This window comes from Patagioenas fasciata, chromosome 5 (assembly GCF_037038585.1).
Source record: "Patagioenas fasciata isolate bPatFas1 chromosome 5, bPatFas1.hap1, whole genome shotgun sequence".
Lineage (NCBI taxonomy): Eukaryota > Metazoa > Chordata > Aves > Columbiformes > Columbidae > Patagioenas > Patagioenas fasciata.
Window position 1 is genome coordinate 68,376,404 of NC_092524.1, and position 16,378 is coordinate 68,392,781.

At 43.7% G+C, this 16,378-nt stretch overlaps 1 protein-coding gene across 6 annotated transcripts; it reads left to right on the forward strand.

Annotated features, from left to right (window-relative positions):
- The first annotated feature begins 17 nt into the window (after nucleotides 1–17).
- Nucleotides 18–14,427, forward strand: LOC136102320 (uncharacterized). Of its 6 annotated transcripts, none has more exons than XM_071809815.1 (7): nucleotides 18–153; nucleotides 2,040–2,173; nucleotides 6,060–6,280; nucleotides 6,711–6,851; nucleotides 7,596–7,681; nucleotides 8,142–8,238; nucleotides 9,725–9,896. In XM_071809815.1, the coding sequence occupies exons 1-3, from the start codon at nucleotides 18–20 to the stop codon at nucleotides 6,063–6,065; spliced, it is 276 nt and encodes a 91-aa protein (XP_071665916.1). In that variant the 3' UTR covers nucleotides 6,066–6,280; nucleotides 6,711–6,851; nucleotides 7,596–7,681; nucleotides 8,142–8,238; nucleotides 9,725–9,896. The 6 variants fall into 6 exon arrangements, 1 of the variants encoding a protein (XP_071665916.1); XR_011739479.1 differs by adding an exon at nucleotides 13,667–14,426 and having other exon boundaries at nucleotides 41–2,173; nucleotides 9,725–12,714; XR_011739480.1 differs by adding an exon at nucleotides 12,558–14,425 and having other exon boundaries at nucleotides 52–2,173; nucleotides 9,725–11,564.
- The last annotated feature ends 1,951 nt before the right edge of the window (nucleotides 14,428–16,378 follow it).

Consider the following 16,378-nt stretch of genomic DNA (forward strand, 5'->3'; position numbering starts at 1 on the left):
GCCTCCGCCCGCCGGAAATGGGCCTGCGCCGGGCGGCCGGGCCGGGGAGGGGCCGGCAGCTGCGCGCCGAGGCGGCCGCTGTCAGCGCCGGCACCGCCGCGGGGCTACGGCTGCGGCTGCTCATGCTCATGGCGGCGTCGGGCACCTCCCCAGGTACCGGCGGGCGTGTGGAGAACCGGGGGGGGACACCGGCCGGGCTGGGTGTCCGTAGGAGCTCGGCGAGGGATTACGGCCGCCGCCTCTCCCCGCAGCCCGTCGGGAGCGTCTGGCCCCGGTTAAAGGGGGAGAGAGAGAAAAGTCCGCGGGTTCGGGTCGGAGCCGCCGGTGCTTTCAGAGCGGCCGGGGCCGCGAAACAAACAATAGTTTGATGTCTTATAAATCCCTTCGCTCCTCAGAGCAGCCCCGGCCGCTGGACATTTGTGAACCTGGGTTTGAAAATGTCTACGTTCAGATAACGTGCTTTTCACAACCGCCTAAATCTGTTTTGGTTTTGGTTTTGTTTGGTTTGCGTTTTTTGTTGTTTTGGTTTTTGTGTGTTTGTTTGGGTTTTGTTGCTTGTTTCTGTTTCGTGGGGTTGATTGGTTTATTTTTCTTTTCACTTTTGTTTGCTTGGTTCAGTTTGGTTTGGGTTTTGTTGTTTGTTTGTTTCTCTTTCTGCATTTTGCACGACTCTCATTTCCTCTGATCCTCTCTCTATTTGATCTGCTCTGTATAAATGAAACTAAACTGGACCGAGCCACGTTAAAATCCAGTTTAGAAGCAATCATTGTTAAAGATTTTACCGAGCTCTCGCTGTCCCTACGTGGCAAAGGATAAGGTGGGGATTATGAAGTGATTAGGCCAACAAAATGGGCAAAGTGGAAAAGGTGTATTTTGCTTCTGTTTTGCTTATATTCTCTTTACATTGTTCCATACTTGAACTAAAAGTTCAGTATTTTCAGGCTGGAATTTAACTTTCCATTTGATTTTAATTTTTGCATAGAAGGACCAGTCTATAAGTAACTTCCCTTATATTGTCTTAGAAATAGCATATTTAGTAGAGTAGCAAAGCTGTAGTAGTAGCATGCTATAAGTAAAAAGCTGTTGTAATTGAATTTTATTTCAATTTTTACATTCAAGGACAGGGTTTTTTAAGGTAGCGAAGCAAAGGAGGAATTGATTCAGAACTCTTACAGAGTTTTAAGTGGGCAGGCTGCTTTTGTTGGGCTGGTGAAGTTTGTTGCCGTTTCCATGCGTGATTTTGATGGACCCAGTTCCGAAGAGCGAGAGGAAAAACAACTTGGGAGGTAGGAAAAGGGAAAATAGTGAGACTTGGCCAAAGAGACACGACCTACAGTCCTAGTCTGAATTCGGTAAAACTGAAAAGGGAACCAAGAAGGATTAACAAAAAAAAAGAGCAAGTAGGCTATCTTCCATCTTCAGGTGCAGACAGATCTCCACGTTGGACATTCCTCTGATTGTTTTAGGATTAGTATTATAGTCCTTGTATTACCTACGAGACTAGAGATGAGGCCTCCCCTCTACAAACACAGAGAAAGAGAAAGCCTTGTCCCAAAAATCTGAGAGTGTAATCGCCATGGAGGAAAAGGGGGGGTAGTGACAGGGATATGTGAAGTAACTTGTCACACAGTAAGTGGCAGAGACAAGGAGTAGCCCCTTTGAAAAGGGCAAACTCGACTTGATGCTTGAAGTGATTTCCAGACTTAGATCTTTCACGTTCCCAGAGGAAATAATAGGGCTGTGGAAACCCCAAGTTTATCCTCCTAACTGACCTTAAATTCAACAAAGCGCGCAGACAATATAAAGAATGCGGGATCGCATGGAAACTGTTGGTTTCGGGACTTACGCACTCAGCTGGAGATACGTGAGCCCTGATCTTTAACCTCGGAGAAGACATCTGGGACATCAAAGCATTCCGCTTTTTCTTTTTGAGCCGATCATAACTTAATTCGGGCAACAAGTACGGGCTCTCTCTTGAATCACCAAAGCTCATTCATCCCTGGAAACTGTCATCTTTTTAAGTTTTCATCACTTTCTAGAAGGGAATACTGAAGAACCGAGATCCGAAGGGCTAAATCATCATCTAATGATTCAGCTGAAGCTGGGGAGATCCAGCAGGAGGAGGAGAAGATTGCGGTGGTGTGGGGACAGCTTCAGCAAATGGAGCAGACAGGTTGGTACATAAGTAAGACAAAACTAGACTGAAATATCACCCCTTCCTTTGTTTCGGGAACATTGACTGAGATGCTTGCCAAAGTTACGTGTAGCCTCTTATCAACAGCCTTGCTCTGGGAGTCCTCCTGAATTTTCAAGCTGCAAAACCACTCTCTTTGCTCTTCAAAATAGACATGAGGCTGTAAGGAGGCGTTTTACTGTCGTCTTTATCCTGTTTATGGATCTCGTGCCTCTGGCTTCTCTCTGCCTGTGCTTGCTTTTTCCTTACTGAAAAAAATAAATAACATAAAAAAGCCCTAGATGCCTGATTAAGAATCAAAGAAAAAAAGCACAGTCGCTGCAAATAAGCCTGAGGAAACGAAGCTGCCTCCAGCAAGAGACTCTGCTGCTCAGTTGAGAAAAGCTGGTGTAGGTGGGACTTAGAGGTAACGGGGTAAGAACCGTGCAAGTGTTGAGGAGCAGACGGGGAGCGCTCCATATGGAGGTTAGAGATAAACCAAAGTGCCACGTTGCTGGCATTACAAGTTCCATGGCAATTTAAGCAGCAGACTGTGGATGTGTCTTTAAAAAGAGACGCTCAGTTCCAAGAAAGGATGAAAAACAATGCATTTGTGGAAGTAATAGTTTTTCTTTTCTCATTTATTAAAAGACAGCTTTCCAGTTCCTCTTGATAGATTGAGGTTAGCTTGAGCAGAAATTCATCCCTCTCTCCTTTAAAAAGTAATACCGCTTCAGAAGAAAAATATCCCAGATGGAGCATTAACAGCTAGTATGACTTTTCTCAAACATTATCTCTAGGGAATTTGAAATTAAATATATACATTGGTGCGGCATAGCAGTTTTAAAATGTACAAAATTTGTGTCTCCGTGACATGGTTACATCTTAAATACTCAAAAAAATATTGAAATGATTAAACAGTCATAAAAGCCTTAAGTCACATATGTTGCACTTGCAGGGTGGAATCCATTTCTCTCCCCCGTTAAAACCAGCTCTTGCTGGAAAAAATTGACTTGCGCACAGTAAAATATTTATAATATTGTAAAGATTTTAGTTGAATTTGATTATGTGGGACATCAGTTTTCTTAAATGGCTGAAAACTTGTCTGCAATGTGATTTGGCCTCTTAGAAACATCTCGCTGTTGAAGTTTCCCTGCACTGGTGTGAATCGTCCTTGGGTTCATTGGTGCCATTTAAACACCTTTTACCTTTGTGCAACAGGAAGGGTGAACACACAAATTCACATTTTATTAAAAAAATGAGTGAATGGATTTGCTCAAAGTTTCCACTAGAAATCCACCAGCTAGAATGAATATTAATTACATGTGAAATAGCTTTATTGGCAATAACTTAGATGCTGACCCTGTCACTCTTTCCATTGGGACACTGATGGATTCCACTTGAACGAGGTTACTTTGAGGTCCGGGAGGCCTTTTGGAGTTATTTGAATACCTAAGAGAAACCCATCCTTGATTGTATCAATATTCCAAACACTTTTATAATGTTTTTGTATTCTCTGACAGCCAGCAAAGGGATTGAGTCTAGAAACTCTGCTGGTATGGTATTTTGGGTGGGAAAAGAGTCTCCTCTGAGACATTCAAACCCGCCTGGACCCACCTGTGTGATCTGCTCTGGGACCCTGCGTGAGCAGGGGGGTTGGACTGGGGGATCTACAGAGGTCCCTTCAACCCCAACCGCTCTGTGATTCTGTGAAAAGATGAGTTATGCTAAGATGCTCTTATTTCACAGAATCCCAGAATGTCAGGGGTTGGAAGGGACCTGGAAAGCTCATCCAGTGCAATCCCCCCATGGAGCAGGAACACCCAGCTGAGGTTCCACAGGAAGGTGTCCAGGCGGGTTTGAATGGCTGCACAGAAGGAGACTCCACAACCTCCCTGGGCAGCCTGGGCCAGGCTCTGACACCCTCACCAGGAACAAGTTTCTTCTCAAATTTAAGTGGAACCTCCTGTGTTCCAGTTTGCACCCATTGCCCCTTGTCCTACCCTTGGTTGTCACCAGGAAGAGCCTGGCTCCATCCTCCTGACACTCCCCCTTTCCATATTGATCCCCAGGAATGAGTCCCCCCTCAGTCTCCTCTTCTCCAGCTCCAGAGCCCCAGCTCCCTCAGCCTTTCCTCACACGGGAGATGCTCCACTCCCTTCAGCATCTTGGTGGCTCTAAATGACACATGTCACAGGTGTTACCCCACCGTTGAAATACACTCCAAGACCTTCAACAGGTCAACACGTGCCTGCACCATCAGACAGCACCTTTCTTAAAGCTTTGCTTTTGGAACTGCAACTTAGAGATGACCATATTTTTGTGGAGCGTCAATCGTTCGTCGGTTTATTCAGTTCACGACAAAGGAGGGGACCTCTGGCCCATGCTTGCTTTTCAGAAGAGTGGTCTGATAAATGAGTGTCTTTCGCTAATTGAGGAGACCTTGGAGCCACGGCCTCCCCTCCTTACCATCAGTGGGCTCTTGCAAGGACCAGCTCTTCTCTTAGGCCCTGTGGATGACAGCTCTACAAGTTGGAAAAATGAAACCGGGTGTGAGAATAAGAGCAAAAAACTGTTACAAATTAAAATGACGTGTCAGCAGTGCTTTTTTTCCCCTATTTTGATCTTCACTGTTTTTTCCTGGATCGTTCAAGCATTTTTTCAGTAACTATGAAATGTAAATTTCCAGCAGTAGCTACATTGCATGTATTTTCCCAAATTTTTCTTATTTTAAATGAAATAGGGAGAAATGATTTTGTAAAGTCTTGGCGTATAGAGACTAAGAAACAGCAGTGCTAACACCAAGTTTATCTCTAGCTAACTAATAAGCAATGTGTTAAATAATTATTAGAAATGGAATTTCTGAGTGAGTCTTCTATAAGTGTCTTCACATGACCATTTTTAATTAATTTTCCTACCAAATGAAAGTTCAATCTTCTACCCTACTTTATTCTATTACGGCAACCTTTTGAATCCACAAGTGCCGTTTGTTGGACCGATGTAAAAACTGTTGATACAGAACCTGGTGAAAGAATCTGGTTGTGTAATTACTTTGAATTGTTTTGTACGTGACAGCGGTTTTCATTGGTCAATACTGGAATTTGGGGCATACTGGCTGAATAGATAATTATGGAATACATTCATATTTGTGTTTTCTATAATTGGTGTATTTAGGATTCTTTGTCATGGATTATGCGTAGGAAGCACACTACATCATCACAGTGCGCTGTATTTGTAACTACCAGTGTTTTAAGAGGAAAAAGACCTAATAAAGGGGATCACAGTAATTTAATTATTTGCAAGAGAAGGGATACTCATCTCTGAAGGAAACCAACGCAGGTATTGCCCTTCCGAAGACAGGGTGACTTCCCACCAGCCATGATGGTTGAGATCATGGGGATGAACAGGTTCCTGCTCACAGAGCAACACATTTCTAGGTTGACTTGTTGAGTGGATGACCTTATATTTAAAAGAAAGAGAAGCCCAGGAGAAAGCTGACGTGGGACCACAGTGGCCATTAATAGCGCACTTCAATACATTAGGTGGATGTTTGAGAAGTCACTGAATTAATTAGACAATCCCCAAGTGTGTTTATGTGACATTCATTACAGCGTAGATGTACAGTAAGTCCGTGGCTTGCTTATCTGCTCTTTTCTTGCTAAAGAGTCCTTGGTAATTAAGAGGTGTTTAGCTAAGACGGCCTCACTAGCACTGCTGTGCAAAAGGCTGCAGAAATGGGGAGGGACTGTTTTGGAAGTGTTTGTCAGTACTCATGTTTGAAAAACATTAGTGTGATTTTTTTTACACTCTTGTATTCCATTTTTTAACATCTAATTCTGGCTTGAGGGGAAAATTCAAGAATAACTTCTTGACTTCATTTTTTCAGGTGTGACGTAGAGGGATCTGCACCAAACGCAGCCCAAAGCTTGAATGTCCCGACGAATGGTCCTCCAGTCCAAGATACCGTGGTCCATCACTTCTGTTGACCCTGCCATGCTGATGTCCAGCAGTGCTGAGCCCCTGGATGATTCTGCGTATAACAGACCATAAAAGTTTCCTTTCATTCCTCCTTCAGATTCATTCAACTTGCATTACCACACTTCCCAGGTAATAACATCCCTGACCTGTGTTATTTTCCAGTCTCCCAACAGAAATAAAAATACCTGTGTTGTTGAATGTGTCTGAATGAATCTCAATCTGATACAGGTGGGTAAAATGGTTTTTATATAATAAACTGCTTGGAAGGTGCTTCAGGGCTTGAGTCATCTGAGTCACCTTCAGGACGGGCTGGTACCTTTGACTGCTTGACTCTACTGATCTTAATTTAAATGAACTACTTAGACAAAATATATCCAGGCTGAGATATAAAGTGGATATACCACAAATCTACTTATCGCAAGCAGCCTCAAGAGTTTGGTACAGTCAACAATTAATACGTTTGTTATTTTTTAAAGTACTTTAGCAAATTAAACAGTGTATAACAGATCTTGTGATGATGGTGTTAATTTATCTTGGGAACTAATACGGTTTTTTCCAGGTTCCTGTTCCACCAATTTTGAGATGTTATCAACTCATCAAAGAGGATTCACAGTTAAAAATAACAGTTAATTTAAAGCTTCATAAAAGCATGAGGAGTTCTTTTTGAGTATTGTGAAGCTCCTATACCTTTTTTCAACAGGTAAGAATAAAGAAATCCTAACCAAATTTCTTCCATTTCTCTGTGGTCTTCCTGAAATTAACAGGAGTGAATACGACAGATGATGCTCCATCAAAATACTACCAGTAGACACTGACCTTGCATATGTCAGGCAGCCCCCTTGGGATTCTTGTAATTTCCAGAATACAGAATCATACCAGAATATTTAGTAACGTTCTGAATACTTGCGTTGCGCATCCTGTTCCCCTGTGGTATATTTTCATTGAAACCCTGGCACAGTCCTTCAGGTGGATTAAGTCTTGAGATCACTAACAACCCGGGGTTACCTGTTCCTTAAGACTGCTAATCCTAGCTACAGATCAGCTTAGCCAAAATACAGTTATTTAAAATTAAAACGATAGTTTTCATTTAAGCCTCTCCGGCAACTGCAATGGCTATGCCGTCACATAATTATCATCGAAATTATAAAGATGGGATGATACAAAGTTGATGATGCTGATCATAGCATTAGTAAAACACTATCAGTGAACTAAAGACAGTAAAATATCAACAGCTCTTTTATGATTACTAGCTTGAGACCATGGTGATTTCCTCCTGCTCTGTAATTTCTTTCCACAAATTAGCGGTGTGCTCAGATAAGTGTGATTTGTCTGTATGCGCATAAATAACGTCTTTCAGCGTTTTGTTGCTTTAACAAAATGGGTGTTAACAAATACTGAATGATACTAATTCCAGTGGTTTTATTTCTCCTCTGTTATACTGCAGGGGCCCAATCGCTTAATTAGAGTCCCAAGTTAGTTATGGCCAACTGGATTTGTCATGAGAGAAGAGCCTACTGGTTTGGGTCGTCGGTAAGCAGAATACCCCATGCGTTCTTAATTCCTCCCCAGTCGGTTTTGTGTGGTGTAGGCACAGCTGTAGAATTTCTTACAAATGTTGTTTCTGGCTTTAGGACAGAAGTTCCCTAAATCTTTGGAAGTTTCTATAACTGTCTTTTGGCACTGTGGGCAAATAGCACCCAACTGGTTATGTTTGCACTGGGAACACTGCTTACGTAAAAGTAAGTCACAGGCTGTGAAAAGAGGCCTTAGTAGTAATTTTTTTAATTATCATAAATAGCCTATGAAAATATGTTGATTTTAAATCAAACATAATTGGTAACCTCTTTGTGCTGAGCATGGAATCTTCTGTTTTCTTGCTTACGGGATTTGACCTCCTGTCATTTTGGAGTACTCTTGTACACCAAGCGCACGTAACACAGATTGCCAGTATGACAATGTGCATCTGGTCATGTTTTCCTTCTTTCTGCAGCTGTATTTTAGGATCCCAGATTTCACACTTACTGGATGTTATGTAGACCAACATTCTATTCAGATCTTCGCACCAGGAAAACCCAAAATTACTGCATGTGAGTTGCTCAAAATGTCGTTTATTTAACTGAAACTGCATATTGAAGTTATGAATCACAGAATGTCAGGGGTTGGAAGGGCCCTGGAAAGCTCATCCAGTGCAATCCCCCCATGGAGCAGGAACACCCAGCTGAGGTTCCACAGGAAGGGGTCCAGGCGGGTTTGAATGGCTGCACAGAAGGAGACTCCACAACCTCCCTGGGCAGCCTAGGCCAGGCTCTGCCACCCTCACCAGGAACAAGTTTCTTCTCAAATTTAAGTGGAACCTCCTGTGTTCCAGTTTGAACCCATTGCCCCTTGTCCTACCATTGGTTGTCACCAGGAAGAGCCTGGCTCCATCCTCCTGACACTCCCCCTTTCCATATTGATCCCCAGGAATGAGTCCCCCCTCAGTCTCCTCTTCTCCAGCTCCAGAGCCCCAGCTCCCTCAGCCTTTCCTCACACGGGAGATGCTCCACTCCATTCATCACCTTCGTTGCCCCATCCTGAACTGGATGTCAATGCCTAAAATTCAGTAGTTAAAATTGGACAAAGGTTTACTTGTTCCAGGTTTGCTTGGAGCATCCCATAAATTTTGTTTTCTGCTTCGTATTTTTTTTCTTGTGATGCTTAATGCATCCCTGGAGGAGGTGCTGGCATCTCCCTTTCACATGAAAGCTCAGGCTCTCTCTTGGGCTCTCTCCCCTTCACCCTGTGGTGTTTTACTGTGCTCTGCATGGCAGAATTTTTACTGGGGGGGCAGAGAATCTCTCTCCATGGTCTGGCCTCTTGGTTAGGAAGCTTTTGTCAGAGATACGATACGTGGATTGGAAATACCCAGATACAGAACCAGCTCCCCTATGCAAGGTCAGCGTGGTGGCACCAGCATCCCTTGGTGGACGTGGCACTACGTAAAATCCGTGGAGCAGAAACCAAATCTGCTTATGCTTGACTTAACTCATGCCTGCTTCCAAGTCTGCCAAAATACACAAACTGGGAATACAATGAGCGCTCGTTAAATCTGAGCAGCGCTACTTAATGGAACCATTTTTTCATTTGTTGCTGTCTATCTACTGCAACTTCTGTCAGTCATGCTAACAGAAGTCTGTAAAAACCTTTCGAAAACTGTCATCTACACTTAATTTTGCGACGGGTCACACTCAGTCCTAAATTGTAACACAAAAATCAACATTTTCATAGTGTATGTTTAACATCGAGTACGCAATTTATATTCATTGAACAAAATCCAAGCCACTCACCTGCCTTGGACTTAACCTCTGTTTGAATTTTAAGCTCATACCTTGGTAAAGGTAATTGAAGCTGAGACTTGAAATTGCTCATTATCAGAAATTATTTTCAAATAATAATAAGAGTCTTAGAGTTCAAAGAGGCCATTATACCTTTCCTGTAAACTGGTATAGATGGATTAGTAGTCTCTTAACTTGGATGAGGGAATGTCTGATTATAAGCACCTTGTAATGCTTGTTTTTCTTGCTTGTTTTTCAGTCCTGGAACTAATTTCTTCCCATTACTACATCTGGACCAGCACCTATGGTGTACAAAGCCCTAACTGACTCATTTGCTTGTGAATTATTTTTGTATTTAAACAAAATGGACAGCTAATGAGAGTAACTTCATGATACAGTGAAAATAAACATCCTCCAGCACTTGTAGTTTGCATGTTTGCTTAACAATTTTTTTGAGGAAAAACAAAAGAAATCACTTCTCTTAAAAGCATTAGTTGGCTTTAAGTTGCTTAGTTGTGGATAACAGCCCAGAGAAGACAATTTGAAATGTACTTACCGTGGCTATTTTTACTTTCCCTTCTAACATTAACTGGTACAAAAGAAGCACCCAGTGGTACAGATGTGTCATGAGGTCACAAGAATCTGATTAGACCCCAGATTAATAGGACAGTTAAGAGCAAGACTTCTGCTATTTTCACAAGATGCTTACAGAATACATACGAGTCAAGAATTTACAGGATTTGGGGGGGTGGGGGGAGTATGGCATGAGCAGAGCTTCTAAAAGAGAGGATAATAGAGGGGGTTTTATTGCTCTGTCAGTGATGAGTTGCGTTTCATACAAGCCAGCGAACTGCATTGTTCTGAAACCCAGAATTAGTGACGATCCAGAGGTGTGAAGCTGGTTCTATCAAATCCCAGGCCTAGCTCTGAGCAGGTCAAACCAGCCAAGTTTGCTGGAGGTTCCAAAACAACATTGCCGAGCCATTTTCCCTGGAAAAAAAAACAAGGCATAAAAGAAAAGGACTCTGTTTACAGAGGCAGAGCTAATTTTGAGAAGAGATTTGGTATCTGCAGGAACACAGGAAATTCACATTAAAAAAGTTATCGGGAAACGAGCAAATTGTGAAAGGCTGGTGAAAAACATGAAGGAACCTGAAGAGCAGCACAAAAGAAGAGAAGAACACCATTGAATAACCAAGCACACCGGCTACTCCGGTACCTCTTGTTTAACTCTACGATAAGTGATTATGTAAGGAGAAAAGTTTAAGCTATAATTTAAAAAATGCTTAGATTGAGATGGTAATCTAACAGGTTGGCTAAATGTTCTAAGGGGTGGATTAATTCACGTGAAACATGTCGTTCAGCTGAACCTATAAAACAGAGCTATGCTCTGACTCGTTTCACACAGGTGGTGTGTCCATTTTAATCAGCAAAAGGTGAATTAATGATTGTTTTTCCCAGATTCCAGCCCCTACCTGTTACAGTCAGTGTGTCTGGACACCACGATGTGAGCGGGGAGAGGGGATCTCTCTGTGAAAGGTTTTAGATCACGTTCTGTTTGTCAGGATCTTGGGGTGGGTAATGTTTCTCTTCTAGCCCTGAGCAGTTTTCTATAACTTCATGCCACCCATTGCCTGTTTTGATTTATTAGAAGGGTTTGCTCCATAAACCTCTGGATTGTACTGTTTCCCCAAAAATAAGCCCTACCCCAAAAATAAGCCCTAGCATGATTTTTTCAGGATTTTTGAGGATGCTCAAAATATAAGCCCTACTCCAAAAATAAGCCCTAGTCACAGTTCATAAAGAAAGTCAATTTAAATAGCATCCAGTCAGCTATACATGTAAAAAAGCAAGCATCTTTTGGAGCAAAAAATTAATGTAAGACCCTGTCATATGCAGCATGGAAAGCACCCACGAATGAGTCAGGCAGCAAAACATGAGGTTATATTGGCACGTGTCTTAATCCAACAGGTTTGTGCAACAACTCTGGTTATTGGACAAGGTTGTTGGATCAGTTGGTGGTGAAACAGATGATGCCTTTCTCTTGACCTGATGGCTACGCTTGGCTTTTGGGAAGAGCCCATTCTCATGGATGTTTTGTAAGTCTTCGTAAGCCGGTAAGCTAGTAAAGTGAGCTTAGTAATGAACTTCGTGAGCTTAGTAAGTACATTGTAGCAACTCAGGTCTATCACAACTGAGGTACCTTTAGGTGAGACCTGGAGAACACAGGGAGAGAAATGAGTGATGGGTCTGGAGTTCAAGGAGTTAAAAATGATTGAACCCTTCTGTGTGTCCCTTGGAGTTCCCCAGACAATTTTGCTGCTTCTCTACACACTCTGAGCACTTTCCCTGTTTTAAAAGGGAGAAAAAAACACTTTAAAAACTAAATCGAGGAAAGATTGAGAGCTCACATGAGCCTGAGGACTCTGTGGCAGAGGTGGCATCTAACAGTAGTTCTGGTGGGTTCTGAAGGTGGTTAAGCCCTGTGTCTCTGGTATTCCTTTAGCTCTTTAAAAAAAAACAAGTTCTCTGAAGATAATACAACAGTTACTTAAAAATAATCTGTGTTAAATGGAAAAAAAATAACAATATACTCTTTTGGTCCAAGAGTCTTTGCTGCTTGAAATGCTTATAATTGTGTCACAAGTATCAACTCTATGAGATCTACACTGATAGATTTGCACAAAGAGGTGGCCAAAGAGTTCTCCAGGCTTAGTAAAGGCCTAGAAGAAAACTAACAAGCAAACCCTGGAAAAGAACAAACTTAAATAAATACTGGCTTGTCAACCCAACTTTTTTCCCAAATAAAATAATGGGTATAAATAAGAAGTTAGGATAGAACTCACTTCATTATTAAAATGAACTTCATTAAAATTTTGGGGTAATGTAACTAATGCCAACTGACATGAATTTAAAGCAAATATGTACTGTCAAACTTTTTAGATGAGTCTGTACATTAAATTGGCAAAGAGAACTGAAGTAACGGACCTTCAAAATTAAGGAACACTCTTGGCATTTCTAAATACAGTGGCAACGGGGAAGCACCACCAAACATGTTTTGAAGCCTGACTGTGTTATTTAACTCTTTCTAGAAGGTGTGGAAGGAAATGGAGAATTTGCATTGATGCTGGTGCAGTGGCTGAGAAGCAGCAGTTACTGAAGGTGCTGAAGGCCTCATCAAACCCTGATGGTTTGGATGTCTCAGAAAAAAACAACTTTTAAAGACTTCCAGCACAAGCAGGTGCAAAGGTGTGGATCTGAGAACAGGTGCTATTGGTAGAGAGTGAGAGAAAATGGTGGTCGAGTGTCAAAGAGACTTAGAGTAGGTAGAAGAACCAGCTGAATGCACAAGAAGGAAAAATTCAGGATGAATACCTGGCACTGGTGTGATGCTTACAACCCACATGGCCGCATTTCTAGAAAAACATCCAGACTCTGAAGCTTCTTAGAGCTCCTGAGCTTCTCATCAAAAATCTCCCTTGTTCTTCACCCCCGCTCCCTTGCTACCTTGGTGTATCCTGCCTGTCCCTCAGCATGGTCCATCCAAAGGGTTGTACCGAGGTGCCATGGAAAGGAGAGGGATCTCAGGCACCACGTGAAATCAGATCTCCTCAGATGTCACATGAACTTAGGGGAGGGATAGTTAGTAGTCAGGGAGATTCTTCTTCCCCTCTTGTCTGCCCTGGTGAGACCACACCTGGAATATTGTGTCCAGTTGTGGCCCCTCAGTTCCAGAAGGACAGGGAACTGCTGGAGAGAGTCCAGCGCAGCCACCAAGATGCTGAAGGGAGTGGAGCATCTCCCGTGTGAGGAAAGGCTGAGGGAGCTGGGGCTCTGGAGCTTGGAGGAGACTGAAGAGCAACCTCATTAATGTTTGTAAAGTGTGAGTGTCAGGAGGATGGAGCCAGGGTCTTCTCGGTGACAACCAATGATAGGACAAGGGGCAATGGATTAAAACTGAAACACAAGAGGTTCCACTTAAATTTGAGAAGAAACTTCTTCTCAGTGAGGGTAACAGAACACTGGCCCAGGCTGCCCAGGGAGGTTGTGGAGTCTCCTTCTCTGCAGCCATTCAAACCCGCCTGGACACCTCCCTGTGGAACCTCAGCTGGGTGTTCCTGCTCCATGGGGGGATTGCACTGGATGAGCTTTACAGGGCCCTTCCAACCCCTGACACTCTGGGATTCTGTGACCTCCTCAGGTATCATGTAAACTTAGAGGCATCTCCTCGGGTGTCCTGTGAACTCCCCCTCCAAATCCTGAATCATACCAGAAGCAAGACGGGACCAGGAAGCCCACCATCCCTCAGCTGGGGAACATCATCCCACCAGTCACCTCCGCCATATCTCCTGAGCTTGCCAGTCATATTGGGAGACACAGTGCCCACGTGTGAGACAGCAGGTGCCACCCCCAGATTCACAAGGTCTGTTCCTCTCACCACAGAAGGGAATTAGTTCACCTAACGTGGTTCGATGTTGTCAAATCTGTGCTGGCTGTCACGTATCGCTGCTCAGCAATTTGGTGCTTTTCTTGTTTTCTGGAAACTCTTCCCTCCTACCAGGTTCCCAAGGTAGTTGGTGACAGCACCAAGGTGTATCTGCCAGTTCCTCAAGTACTTTGGGGTAAATCCTGTTACTTCAGCTAATTTGTAAACAGCTACTTCTTGTGCATAACTTAGCCTTCCCTTCTCTGCATTTTTATCCTGTTTTTGCCAGTGTTAACTCCTTTGGTCATTTGTTAATGAGTTGAACGTTGAAACAACAACGCATTAAACATTTAATAGCAGTTTTCCTGTATGTATTCATGCTTTCTGAGAAATTTGTCACACTTTGTCCTATTTGTACATGCCCTGCTGAGTTTTAAGTCATAAAAGAGCTTGTATGTCCAAGTTTGTCCTCCAGTACTTTTGCTGTCTCCTTCACCACCACCTTGTTCTCCCATCATTTAGAAGATGACAACATGTTAGAAAAACCTGCCCTCCTGGGCAGCCTTCTATCTGACTTATAGCCCATAGGCTCCCACTTACCAGCTTTCTAAACACACTGAAATTTGGTCCTATTCCTCCTCTTTCCCATGGCTGGAGTTCTCCAAGCCTTATTTTACTGTCACCATCTCCCTACATGGCCTCCTGCTATCCCATCATACATTGGCACCCCAGACTGGGTTCTGAACCTGGACCACATTGTATCTGCAGCAAGAATTTGCCGAAGAATCAGCATGAACAAAATACAAGGTACTACCAACAGCACCTTTTAGGGTGGAGAAAACCAAGCCCACCCATAGCCGTGTCAATCCTGAGAGCACCATGGCAGGAGATCCCCACAGCCTTCAATCCCAAAAGAGCCGTTAGAGTTTTGTGGCTCCTAGTTTGGGAAGTTCAAGCTTCATTGGAAGAGCTGCTATAGCACCATATGGATGTCAGTGGGAATCCCAAAGGGGCACCTTGGGGTTGTTCCCAAACTCCCTTCCCTTTGAGCCACCCCAAGTTATTCAGGTGCAGAAGACACAGAATGGAGCCTTAACTCTCAAGTCTGACTCCCGTTGATATCAACGCTAAATATTCCTTAGGCACGAGTATGAGCCTGTACAAGCCCAGCACAGGCCACTTAGATAGGTGCATCTCCTCAATTATCTAAAATTTCCCTTTGTTATGTCCACAAATCTAATTTTGCCCTTCGATGTACCGATCTGCCAGTTTTTGCAGGAATAAGATGATGATTCATGCAGGGGAGCAGGATCTGAGAGAAAAAGGCTCTTTTTCCTGAAAACAAGAATTCTCTCTCTTGTGAGCAAAGTGGCAATAAAGCCATGGGCGCTCTCCAACCACATGCAGATCTAAAGGACCAGAGGTTCATCGCTTCCTCCAGCCCTTCCAGGAGACAGGACAACCAGCAGTGTGTTCCCAAGAGAATTTCAGGAGGAACCAGCATCCTTGGAAACACGAGTGCTGGTTCATAAGGGGCTGTCTGATGTGCAGGATGCCCGGAGGGACAGCAGTCCCATCAGTCCATCCCAAGGCAATGGGGCCAGGAATGAGCTGGAAAATCAAGGAGCTGGAAAATCAAGGAGCTGTGCTTCTCCTGAGGGAAGGGCCACTGTGCCCCAAACCTCACCTCTCCACCCACCAAGGGGCTGAAGGCCGCTCCCAAAAGGCTTCCCATCTGAGACATGCCCATTCGCACAGATGCCTCATCCCAAAATGCTGATGGGGAAGTCTCAACCCTCATGTTTTGGGTTGTTTTTTTTTCAGGGACTCATGACCCACAATGCAACTAAAAGGTTGAGAGAGTTGGGGTGTTCAGCTGGAGAAGAGAAGCTCCAGGGAGACCTTATTGTGGCCTTGTGAACTTAAAAGGGGTCCATAAGAAAGATGGGGACAGACTTTTGAGCAGGGCCTGTTGTGATAGGACAAGGGGTGATGGTTTTAAACGAAAGGAGGGAGATTCAGGCTGGACATGGGGAAGAAATTGTTGTCCCTGAGGGTGGTGAGAGCCTGGCCCAGGTTGGGCAGAGAGGTGGTGGCTGAACCATCCCTGGAGACATCCCAGGCCAGGCTGGACGGGGCTCTGAGCAACCTGAGCTGGTGAAGATGTCCCTGCTCATGGCAGGGGTGGCACTAGGTGACCTAAAAAGGTCCCTTCCAACCCAAACCATTCTATGATTCTATACAAATCAGATCTTTTAAGGCAAAGGCCTGCCCCCTTTTCCCCTTCTTGCTTTCACAGAGACCCCTAGAGACCTGGTTGAGCTCTAGGTAATTTTTTGAAAGCCCGATGCCATCTGTAGCGACACGTAACAGCAGACAACTAAACCCAACCCATTTTCTTCCCAATAAGATCAGCTGGTGGCTTTTGCTTTTCTCTAGAAACCTATCTCTTCAGGATCTTTTTTTTTTTTTCCTTTTTTTCTTTTT